Source organism: Phoca vitulina, unplaced genomic scaffold (genome assembly GCF_004348235.1).
Source record: "Phoca vitulina isolate PV1807 unplaced genomic scaffold, GSC_HSeal_1.0 scaffold1, whole genome shotgun sequence".
Taxonomy (NCBI): Eukaryota; Metazoa; Chordata; class Mammalia; order Carnivora; family Phocidae; genus Phoca; species Phoca vitulina.
Window position 1 is genome coordinate 37,879,018 of NW_022589704.1, and position 13,393 is coordinate 37,892,410.

Consider the following 13,393-nt stretch of genomic DNA (forward strand, 5'->3'; position numbering starts at 1 on the left):
ACACACACACACACACACACACACACACACACACACACACACACACAATGGAATATTATGCAGCCATCAAAAATGAAATCTTGCCATTTGCAACAACATGGATGGAACTAGAGGATATTATGCTAAGCGAAATAAGTCAATCAGAGAAAGACAAGTATCACATGATCTCAATGATATGAGGAATTTGAGAAACAAGGCAGAGGATCATAGGGGAAGGGAGGGAAAAATGAAACGGGACGAAACCAGAGAGGAAGACAAACCGTAAGAGACTCTTAATCTCAGGAAACAAACTGAGGGTTGCTGGAGGGGAGGGGGGTGGAAGGGATAGGGTGGCTGAGTGATGGACACTGGGGAGGGTAGGTACTATGGTGAGCGCTGTGAATTGTGTAAGACTGGCAAATCACAGACCTGTACCCCTGAAACAAATAACACATTATATGTTAATAAAATAAAATAAAACTGAAAAAAAAAAAAAGAATTAGCTCTAGGAACCCTATGTGGACAAATTTATACTATTCAGTTATTCTTAAATGAATAACTAATAGTCAGTTGTGGGGATATAATGATTGGTACCTCCTTTTATTTGCTATAACTACCTGCTCCCAAAGATGGATTCTATTTGGACCTCTCCGGGTCCTTCTAACCTAAGTGTAATAAACAGTTTGGACACTCACCAGTTTTCTCATCAATCTCAGTTAAAGACCCAGGTTCCAGGATTTTATCTTCTCCTGCCCACCCTCCCCCACCTTATTCTTGTTCTATACTAGCTCTTTTCAAAACATGGTCTGCAGACCCTTGGCATCCCAGTCACCCACTTGAGGACTTCCTGAGTTAAAAACTTTTCCATAATAAATCTAAGATTACCTGCCTATTTCACCGATGGTACAAAAGCAAGTGTTAAGGCAGGTAAAACTGTCATTGCCTTAGCACGAATGTCAGTGTGCTGGAACTGTACTGGCCGGCACTGTACATACACTTGCAGTAAAAAAAAAATTATGATGAAGTAAAAGCTATCAGTTTTATTAAACCTCAGTCCTTAAAGGTATGAAAATAGGCAGGGAACACTTGTGCCACATGCTGAAGTATGGTTGGAGCACTGTTGCATTGAGCTGCTAGCTGAATCAGCTGGGGGTTTTTTGTGGAATACCATTTTTACTTGAAAATATGACTGATGAGATGACTGTGATTACTCAGACTTGCGTATCTGGCAGTGGTTTTCTTGAAAATAAATGAAGTAAGCCTGTCACTTCAAGGAAAACAACTGATGGTATGTTTTTAAAGATTTTATTTTTAAGTAATCTCTGCACCTAACGTGGGGCTCAAACTCACAACCCCGAGATCAAGAGTTGCATGCTCCACTGACTGAGCCAGCCAGGAGCCCCAACGGATGATATTTTTAAATGATTTAGTGAATAAATGTTTTTTAAATCTCTCAGTGTTAATTTCCAATATAGTTAATATCGATAGATATAACCCACAAAACAAAAACTCTTTGGTTTTGTGCTACAAAACTGCTACACAACTGATTTTTTAAGAGGTTAAGAGATCCTAGGGTGCCTGTTTAGCAGGGAGCCTGACGTGGGGCTCGATCTCAGGACGCTGGGATCATGACCTGAGCCGAAGGTGGACGCTTAACCGACTAAGCCACTCAGGTGCCCCCAAAATAAAGTCTTTTTAAAAAATGGCAAGAGATCCTGAGACCAAAAGTTTGAAAATGGTTGCTCTACGTAAATGCTTCCTAGAGTGTGTTATTTGGAAGTTTGACCTTTGGGATGCTCTAATTCTATGCTATCCAATATATCCAATATGGTAGCCAGTAGCCACATGTGGTTACTTAAATTTTTGTTAAATAAAATTAAAACTTCAGTTCTTCAGCTGCACTAGCTACATTTTAGGGACTCAACGATCAAATGTGGCTAGCAGATTATAGAACATTTTCAGCATCACAGAAAGCATGCTCTGATCAGGGAGACTTACATACACCTTACTTCTCTTGTTCATTCACCATGATCATTAGCATCAAAGCCTGTGCAAAATTCTGAAAAGAAGAATTACTGTTTCATTTTGTTAAAGCATTTCTCGAGCTTATATGAACACAAAACTTTATTTTCGCATGACACCTAGTCCCATTCTGTGAAACACACTTTGAAAAATGCTATTCTAGCTTTCTCCAATATTTTTATTTTAACTATTCCACTGATATGAGATTTCATTATAAGTGACTGTTATAAGTCTTTTAGAAGTGAATGGCTATAAATAATATACTGAATTATAAAACCTGTCATCTAAATCTAAATTCCATTCCTTTGCTCGTTCACAACTGGAATTTCCCTCTATTTGGGTGTATTCCAGTTCAGATTACTTTTCTGATTATTTCTGAATTTTTAGTCTATGTCATATCTAGTCTATATCATATTATAGTCTCAAAGCTCTGGACTCTGGAGATTTTCACATTGTTAATGCAGCATAAATTAGCTTACTCTGACCAACAGAAAAGATAAATAGATAACTGCGTGTATGTGTATGTAAATGCAACTGTATGTGTGTGTGCACAGAAAGAAAAACATACAAAAATATATAAAATTCATTTGCAACTATGAAGGTGGGTTTATACTATATATCTATTTTATATATTCTTTTTTTGACTTAACGCATTATTATAAATATTTTCCCACCTTACCATATAGTTTTTGGAAATAAGATTTTAATGCAAGATGATACATTATGATTTAATACAGTAATGGTTGTGTATTATTCTATTTCATGGACTTACCATCATGTATTATTTAATTTATCTCCTTTGTGCAGACATTTAATTTATCTCCTTTGTGCATCAAATCCAAATTTGATTCTTGTGAATTATCAATAAATGTATTTGTCCACAGCTCTGACCTAGGATAAATTTCATACTTAGGATAAATACCTCGAAATGGGGTTACTGTTAATTCTAGAGCTGACACTGACTCTCACCCTCCTGGCTTCCTATACCCATGCCATCTCCTCAGGGTTCATGTAGGTCAACAAGGTGAAACATTTCAGCTGCCAACCCACAGGGACAGAGGCACTGAATCTCTTTGCTCTGTTCAGCAAAGACAAACATTCCCTTTTGAGGTATTTAAATGGTGGAAGGAACAACACCAAGCAAAATACCAGAAATTTCAAAATCTGAGTTACCTGATCCACACTCCAGTAATAAATAATATCTTGTGTCAGGTGTTATACATGCTACATCATAGCCCCATTTTGGATTCTTTTTTAGAGTAATTTAGAAACTTTTGAATAAGACCATTCTTAAAACATGCAAGGTGACAGTAGATACTCACCCACAAAACAGGTCAGACTTGGTATTGATTGAATTTTAATTTATTCTTAGTATTCCCAGGGCTGACCCCTCAGTAACAGTTTTGATTGGTCTAGTGTCTGTTTTTTGTCAGTTGGTTGGTTGGTTTTGTTTTATTTTACTTTTTTTTTTTTTTTTTTTTGCCTTTAGAGGTTGTCATGCATTCTCCCTGACAACATAATTTCTCAGTATTTCAGGACTGAATCCTTTTCCTGAACCACATTTCCCACTTTGCTTTGGATCTTCTAGAGGTAACTCTTGTCAATTCCTACAAGAATTGGTTGCCACTCTCAACCTAGTAACACACCTAGCTCTAGATGAGTTGTTCACTGAAAAAAGCCATGTACTTTTTTGCTGTAGCTCTGGGCAAAATCTTTAAGTGGTTACATTTTATATGCTAGATTCCTGACCCAGCATTTGAATTATGCTACATAATGCAACAGGCCATTTAAGCTGAGGTCCAGACACTCCTAACATAAGCACAACCACCAAAACCTGGAAAATACTTGCTCTCATTGATGTGCCTGGGTGCCATAGTTCAGTAATGGGGTTTGGGGCAAGCAAGAGGGATGATGAAGATGAAAACATGATGCTGAGCCTCTAGGACTGGTTTTGAGCCCCAAGAGCTACAGAAAAATTTTTTTCATGAAGAAGCAGCCCCGATTTGGAATCCAGACGTCAAAGAGGAGCACAGAATTGAGGAGGGTTATTTTCTCCACCTCCACATGAAATCCAGCATTGTTCCAGCACATAAGATTGGAGACTTCAGGAACATTGAAATATAGCATTCTCGGTGTATTCTTGTTCAAGTGTTTCACGGGGGACTTCCTCAGCAGAGACGGTGATAAAAATTTCATCCAGCTGCTTGCCGGCAATGCGTGTTAACAAATGATAACTGGAGCTTTCCAGGAAAAAAAGCTATGAATGCCCCAAGAGGGCCAGGACTGAGATATCTGTAAGACTCTGCCAAATCCCCTCACACAGAAAGCACTCAGTACATATTAACTGAATAAATGAATTAATTAATGGTACCATATAGTGATGAAAGCTGAAAGATTTGTTTGTGAATATGGGGAAGGCACTTGTTTGGGGACTCCTAGAAATAACCATGATCATTTTGGAAAAAAAATAACTCCTGTTTAAAAAGGATAGAATTTGGATCCACTGTAATTTATGAATAGCTATAGTATGATCTCCAGGCTGGTAAAGACAGGTGAAAATTGGGTTAGAAATATTTTCTGAACCACAACTGCTGAAATAACTTTTATTAAACGATGATTATAGGCACATTTTTTCCAGGAATAACATCATTTCTAAAATTGGGCAGGGCGCCTGGGTGGCTCAGTTGGTTAAGCGACTGCCTTCAGCTCAGGTCATGATCCTGGAGTCCCGGGATCGAGTCCCACATCGGGCTCCCTGCTCAGCAGGAAGTCTGCTTCTCCCTCTGACGCTCCCCCCTCTCATGCTCTCTCTGTCTCTATCTCATTCTCTCTCTCAAATAAATAAATAAAATCTTAAAAAAATAAAAAATAAAAATAAAAATAAAATTGGGCAGTATCCATGGTGGTGATCCTGATTAGAGTTTTCTATAGGCAGTAGGATCTGTGACTCCAAACTGAAATTATCCTGCTTTCAGAAATGTAAATATGCTTAAGTGACAGAAGTTCTGTGGACACAATATAGCATACTGCATGTTTTTGTCCTCTCTGGATTAGTTGACACTGAAGCCAAATTCAGGACTACTTGTGAGTATGAGTGCTTAGATATAAAGTCTTGCATGAGTCACAGCATCTGTTAAACCATAACAAGCTCCCTTCTAGTTCTTAGACCTGATTTATCACAGAACTTTCTGTTTGCAATTTGAGATTTATTTCCAGACAAAGTCTCTGATAAGGAGGAGGAAGAAGGAAAGAAAGAAAGGTAAATCTGTTTGGCTTTTAAGGTTAGGCAGTCAATTTGGCAGCTGGGCTTATATAACTTTTAACTTCTCCTAATTAGAAATTTTCAGAGTACCTGGCTCTCCCCAGGATGCCAATTTGCTAGAGAATCTTCTTGCAGCCTCCTTGTCAGAAGTCAATTTGAAGCCTTAACCAACAAAAACAACAAAACCTTCATCTCCATGAAACAAACTATCCTCCATTGTTTGCCAGACTTATTGTGAGGTTGAAGTTTTAACTTGACTTAATTTTAAACTCATTCATCTTAATTAATGGACACCTTATTCAATCACATCCATTCTCCTACAAATAGGTCAAACTTCCATAAGCCCTCAGAGGGAAGACAGTCATAGAGGAGATGTTTTTTTTCTCTCACTGATGTCAGAAGGTGACTCTTTTAACACTAATTTCCAGATAAAGGTTTTAAAAATAAACTTTGTTACTCTCTTAGTATCTGGTAATGACCATTATATTGAATTCAAATTACCATTCCATTGGATATTGGTTGGGATAAACTAATCATGTATCTTTTAACAATAAAATGGAAAGCAAAGGGACATTTCAGCTAGCATTAAAAAACTTGGAAACTCAATTTATTTCCATGTAGAATTTCAGGATTATATGCAGGAAAGTGAATATGCCCTTGATTCTACTTTATGGGTTTGTCTCCATCTTCTGTAACTTTATCCCCTTCCATAGCTTCAATTACAGTTTACAGCCTGTCTGAAACTGAATTCAGTAGCTTTCCTTCCAAACCTATTCATCTTTCTCTACTCCTACTATTAGTAAGTGGCACCATCATTTGTTCAGTCCCCTAAGTGAGATATCTAGGAATCATGCTATAGTAATCTTTTTTCTTAAAAAGAAAAAAAAAGCTTTACTGAGATATAATTCATATAACATAAAATTCATCTATTTAAAGTATATAATTCAGTGATTTTTAGTATATTCACAGAATAAATGAGATTGGTCTATAATTTTCTTTTTGTATGATCTTTGTCAGGTTTGGTATTAATATTATACTCAATTCTTGGAAGATTCATCATCTCCATATCCTATGGTGGTTCCAAAATGCAAAATCCATGGGTGAGTATCACTGGCAGTAGGTGTACGGGAAGAGGGCCCACACTCTGAATCCCACACTCTGTAGAACTAAGGTAGAGCTGAAGAATCTGATATTTAAAAAAAAAAAAAAAAGATTCACAGGGGAATTCTATCAAACCATAGAAGATGAGATCATCCCAATGCTATTTAATCCAGTCCAGAGCACAGGAGAAGAAAGAAAACCAATCCCATTTATGAAATGTAAAAAAAAATCTTAAATCTTAGCACAGAGAACCAACAGTATATTTAAAAATAATATATGTTTACAAAGTGCATTTCCAAGGATACAAGAGTTTTTCCATAATAGGACATCAGTTAATATGACTCATCATATTAATATTAATCTGAAAAATCAGATTATTGCCTTCATAAATGCCAAAAAAGCATTTAATAAAATTTAACATTCATTCATATTAAAAATATTTAATTAACTAGGAATTGAGAGATACTTCAGCCCATTAGCCAGCATCTTACTTAATGGGAAAACATTACTAAAAGTAGAAAGAAGACAAAGATGATTACCATGTCCATTACTATTTGTCATTGGAAAGAGAGGTATTAGCCAATGCAATTAGATAAGAGAACACATTTAATCGCACAAGAATTGGAAGGAAGACAAAAAAAAACTAGCTCTTTTTGCAGGTAACTTGATTATATATCTGGAAAACAAAAAACAAATGGAAAAATTAATAGAAATTATAAGAGAATTTAATAAAGAAGTAGCATATAAAATTAATATAAATAAGTCAATAACTTCATATAAACAAACAATAAGCAGATAGAAGAAATAATGGAAGAGCAACCCTATTTATAATATATAATACTGGGGCATAAATTTAATAAGAAATAGGTGAAATCTATATAAGAAAAATGATGAAACACTCCTGATGACAAAAAAATAGATTTGAAAAAACAAAAAGATACATTATATTCATGGACAGGAAGACTTACATCATAAATATGTATATTTTCCCTAAGTTAATTTATAAATTTAATAAAATTACCATCAGATTTTTTTCTGAATCTAGATGAGTTGATTACAAAATTTATCTGAAAGTACAAGTAAAAAGAATAGCCAGAAAAGCCCCAAGAAAAGAATTGAGGGCTCAGGTCATGATCCCAGGGTCCTGGGATCGAGCCCCACGTTGGGCTCCTGGCTCAGCGGGGAGCCTGCTTCTCCCTCTCCCTCTGCCTCTCTCCCTGCTCATGCTTTCTCTCTCTCTCTCTCTGTATCTCTGTGTCTCAAATGAATAAATAAAAAATCTTAAAAAAAAAAGAATTGAGGGTGGAAAAAGTACTACTAAGTATAAAAACATATTATAAATCTGCATAATTGAAACAATGTTGTATTGGTACATGATTAGACAGAAAGACCATGGAAATGAGAAGCAAATCCAGAAATAGATGTAAGTGAAGATAGAAAATTAATAAATGATACAATTTGTGTCTCAAATCAATGCAATATGTAGATCTTATTTCGATCCTAATCCAAATAAATCAAGGTAAAAGACATTTTTGAGTTAGTGGTAAGAATAATGCACACAGAATAAATAGTGTGTTAATTTTGCTGTGTATGACAGTGGTATTGTAAATGTATTTAAAATATTTATCTGTGAAAGATATAAGTTGAAGTACTTATTAGTACTTATTATTTATCTGTGAAAGATGTAAATTGAAGATATAAATTGAAATCAGTGTTTAAAACTCCAGCAAAAAAAGGGAGGTGTAGAGTGTAGAATTAAGAAAGGAAGGGGAGGGCGCCTGGGTGGCTCAGTCGTTAAGCATCTGCCTTCGGCTCAGGTCATGGTCCCAGGGTCCTGGGATCGAGCCCCACATTGGGCTCCCTGCTCGGTGGAGAGCCTGCTTCTCACTCTCCCTCTGCCCCTGCTTGTGTTCCCTCTCTCGCTGTCTCTCTGTCAAATAAATAAATAAAATCTTAAAAAAAAAAAGAAAGAAAGAAAGAAAGGAAGGAGTGCCTGGGTGGCTCAGTCAGTTAAGCATCTGCCTTCAGGTCATGATCCCAGGGTCTTGGGATGGAGCCCCATGAAGGGCTCCCTGCTCAGCGGGGAGTCTGCTTCTCCCTCTGCCTGCCGCTCTGCTTACTTGTGCTCTCTCTCTATCTTTCTGTCAAATAAATAAAATCTTTTTTAAAAAAAGAAAGGAAAATATTACTAGTCATTGTAGCTGGATGATTAGAATTTAGAAGTTAACTATATTATTATCTCCACTTCTGTATGGGTTTGAAAAATTCTGTAAAATAAGATTTTTAAAACACCACCTTCCATAATTGATAAATTACTTGTATGTATTATATGTATATAGAAAAAAATTACCAGATTCCTGAAGATACAAGACAGATCTGTTTCTGATTTTCCAAATCTCAAATAAATTTTAAAGAAATAGTTGATACTTATGTATCTTGGTATTGCTAAGATCTTATAATATATTCTACCAATGAAAAAAATATTCCACAAGTGAGCAGGGCTCAGTTTAGGTATGCATGTGGAGAGCAACTTTTGACTTTTTATCTTATAACCTCTGTTCGATTTATTAATAAGTTTATAAAGCTTTTTAAATATATGTTAGTATATATAGGAGTAAAAATAACTAACAATGTGTGTGTGTTTTTTAAAGATTTCCAGAGGAGTGTGATGGACAAGATAAAGGCATTAGCATATATATCTGGATGGTCTGGAGCCACCTAACTCACCTCATGCCACATTCCATCATACATCCCTTATGCCGGTGAAGCCCCACCTAAATGTAGTTCCCTGGCAAAGCTCTGTCCCTTTGCTCTGTGCATGACATGTTCTTTGCAGGAGATAGAAGGTGGTTTCAAGTGTCACACTCACTGAAGTCTCTTGAGTGCCCTCCTCTTTCCAGCCTCTGCTCCCAGCTCCAGATAGAAGTTGCTACTTCCTTCTTTGTATCATTTGCTACTTCCTTCTTTGTATCACTCTGCAAACCTTGCTCATTTCCATGTCTGCTTCATTCCACCAGACTATGTGACTGCTCTCCAAGCATATTCCTTGCCCTAATGTATCTGGCCAATACACTGAGTGAGTGAGAAAAGAAAATGTTTGGCTTAATTACTTGACAGTTCTATCTCAATTTCTGGAGTAAGAGACTGTAAATATGTCTACTCTGGATTTCCTAACCAAAACAATTGTCTTACATCCTGATGGTGGAGTTGGTTTTGAAACATACTATAAAAGAAATATTCATACTTTGAAGTAAAGTAAAAAAAAAAAAATGACTATGAAAAATACTTCTTTTTCAAGTTGTATCCATTAAAATTAAGAGGTAGGAAAGGAACCATTTGTAGATGATTAACAGATTGTCAGTATTTTCCATTGTCTCTGTAAGTTAAAGTTACTTATATGCCTGACAGTTATTGCTACTTCTGACCTTATACTCCAGAAGCAAATTACAGCTTGTGGGACTCAGGAGTGCTTTGTCTCCTCTTCCTGCGGTGCTATCAGTGACACTGTGGTCCAATTACCAATCTTCATTTGGCAGGTGGTTCCCATGGTGTACATTGTTACTCTCCCAGAAGTTCCATTACTACCCTGTCTACCACCATAGGTATAGTTTTTGCCTCCCACTTCCCAGAGAATTAGCTTGAAAGTTCTAGTATAAGGATTGGGAGAGAAAAGGGATGGTCTCTGCTGGGACTTTGGAGTAAGTCCCAGTTACAACTTGGAACACAATTTCATACAGAAACCATGTTATTAAATGCATTAGGCATTACAGTATTTCATGTTCTACATTTGAGGTGTAATTAAAAGCTAGCGAGCCTCCTTAAAGAAACTAGAAACAGAAATTTACTACGTAGTCTGAATTCTAAAAGCTTTGAAAGCAAATTATGCTCCAAAAGTTCATTTGTAAATTGAGGACTTTGTGTTCATCAAATCAAGAGGAAAGAACAAACGAAATAAAACACATCTCTGATGATATATAATTAGAAAAACAACTCTTAAGAATAATTGCCAGGGCAGGGGAAAGACTTCACTGTACACACTTTATACACTTTGAATTTTGTACCACATGCATTGTGATAATTATTCCCCTAGTAAGATTTTTTAATTTAAAGATTATTAAAAGTAACTGCCAAATTATATATTTAGAATGGTTCTCTAAAAGTACAAGTGAATATATACTGTTTCTTTAAATTCTGCTGTCTCTTTATTCTGTTGAACTTGATGGTACTTGGTTATGGTGCTGATAAACCTCAAGTAATCAACTGTTGCCGTAAAATTACTCTACATGCTGGCTACCCATCCCTGTAAAAAATAACTATATCATTGTGGGGGTAACTTGTTTTTTTTGTTTGTTTGTTTTTTAAAGATTTTATTTATTTATTTGACAGAGACAGAGAGAGCACAAGCAGGCAGAACGGCAGGCAGAAGGAAAGGGAGAGGAAGGCTCCCCGCTGAGCAGAGAGCCGGATGCAGGGCTTGATCCCAGGACTCTGGGATCATGACCTGAGCCAGAGGCAGCCACTTAACCGACCAAGCCACCCAGGCACCCCAAGGGTAACTTGTTTTGCCTTAACTATAACATGGCTATCTTTAGTAAGTAGCATTTATTACCTCTCCTGGAGTTTTCTTCTAGTTGAAGGGGGGTCAATTAACATAATCCTCCTGACTCTTCTCTATCCCCATACTCTACTCTAGGAAAGAGAAGTGACCTACGCAATCACGAACTTAGGAGCAGAAACTGGGCAATCAAAACCCCAATCTTCCTCCTTTCTTCTTCTTAGGGGCTAGCTGGCCACAGGAAGCACACATATCTCCAAGCCACTGTGTTACATGTAGGCCACCAGGGGTGGTCCATGCCTGAGTGGGTCAGTCTAATTCCAGAGTTCAATATTGCTCACAGACATAAGCCACATGTTTATGAATATCGTAGATGTTCAATGGTGTTTCATTGTGATTTCATCTTACATTTCCCAGATTACTAAAAAGGTGAGTATTTTTAGATATATTTGCATTCCATTTGTGTTCTCACTTCTTTTTTTTTAATTTAATTTAATTTTATTATGTTATGTTAATCACCATCCATTACATCATTAGTTTTTGATGTAGTGTTCCATGATTCATTGTTTGCATATAACACCCAGTGCTCCATTCAATGTCCACAATAGCCAAACTATGGAAAGAGCCAAGATGTCCATCGACAGATGAATGGATAAAGAAGATGTGGTTTATACACACACACACACACACACACACACACACACACACACACACACAATGGAATATTATGCAGCCATCAAAAGGAATGAAATCTTGCCATTTGTGTTCTCAGTTCTTATATTCTTTAGTTTTGTTGGCAACATCCAAAGCATCATAGTCAGGAGCCAGTCAAATATATGCCTTCTTATCTCCATCAGGCCTGATCAGAATATTGACTTTGGCCACATCAATGTCATAGAGCTTCTCCACAGCCTGTTTGATCTGGTGCTTGTTAGCCTTGACATCCACAATGAAAACAAGTGTGTTGTTGTCTTCTATTTTCTTCATAGCTGACTGGGTAGTCAGGGGGGACTTGATGATGGCATAGTGATCACACTTGTTGCTCCTGGGGATGCTCTTCCGAGGATATTTGGGTTGCCTTTGGAGACGCAGTGTCTTGGACCCTCGGAATGTAGGTGACATCTGGATCTTTTCTGTGTGACTGTAGATGCCTTTCAGCATGCTTTCTTGGCCTTCAAATCTTTTGTTTTGGCTTTGCCTTTGGGAGGGGCACCTTCTTCACCTTAGTCGCCATCTTCATGAAAGGGATTTCCGAGGTTCATTTCCAGGGGTTTATAGAGTCAAGTTACCTCAGTCTTTTATTTCTGACAAAAAATAAAAAATAAAAAACCAAACCAAACAAACAAAAAACCGAATAACTTAACTTTTGTACATTGATAGGTTTGTGGTTTTTGTCGTTCAGGATTTTTGTATCTATGTCCATGGATGAGATTGATCTGGAATTTTTTCTTTTTTGTGACAGATCTCATATCAAGATATTTTAACATCATAAAATGAGGTGAGGAGTTGTATTTCTATTCCCTGAAAATAGTTATCTAAGGATTGAGGTTATTGTTTAAGTCATCATTATCCTTATTGATTTTTTTCTGCTTTATCTATCAATCATTGAGGTAATTATGATACTCTTTCACTAAGATGGGATTTTTTTCCTCTTGTTGAGTTAGTATGTTTTACATATATAGTGAGTATTGAACATGTGGCTTTATTCTTAGTTCGTTATATTGTGCTTTTTATTTATTACACTTTGAGTATTTGCTAAAATATCCCTATAAAAATTTGGGGGGCACAGCACTTTTTTTTTGAGAGAGAGAGAGAGAGCAGGGGAGGGACAAAAGGAGAGGGAGAGAGAGGATCCCAAGCAGGCCCCACACCCAGCAGAAGCCTGATGTGGGGCTTAATCTCACGACACTGAGATCATGACCTGAGCTGAAATCAAGAGTTAGTCCTTTAACTGACTGATCCACCCAGGTGCCCCAGCACTATTCTTTTTGAAACAGTTCTTAAATTCTGCTTTAATTCCTTTAAAGGATATAATCAGTTTTCCTCCTTTATCTTGAGTCAATTTTGTAAGTTACATTTCTCTAGGAATTCATCTACTTCATATAAGTTTTCAAATTTATTGTATAAAGTTATTTATATGAAAAACTAATAAATATTTATTGAAGATATATTATGAATATGTACTATACTTTTGTGTTCTAGATTCTATTTTTTAAGTTTTTTAACAGCTTTTTTGAGATGTAATTAACAAACTGCACATATAAAAGTGTAAAATTTTTTTTCAATTTGGTAAGTTTTACACTTGCAAACATCCCTGAGACCATCACCACAATCAAGATAGTGAACATTATCCATTACCCCAAAAGTTTTTTCATGTTCCTTTATAATCCTTTCAGAGTATTCCACCCAGTGCCCGTGAATTAAGAGATTTTTTTCTAAACCAGCTAGTGGTAACAGGCACTACACCTTTGTGA

General features: G+C 36.5%; 1 protein-coding gene across 1 annotated transcript; it reads right to left on the bottom strand.

The window, feature by feature from the left end:
* Window positions 1-11,747: 11,747 nt before the first annotated feature.
* On the bottom strand, window positions 11,748-12,080 carry LOC116640053 (60S ribosomal protein L23a-like). The gene has a single exon (XM_032416895.1). The coding sequence runs from the start codon at window positions 12,078-12,080 to the stop codon at window positions 11,748-11,750; it is 333 nt and encodes a 110-aa protein (XP_032272786.1).
* Window positions 12,081-13,393: the final 1,313 nt, after the last annotated feature.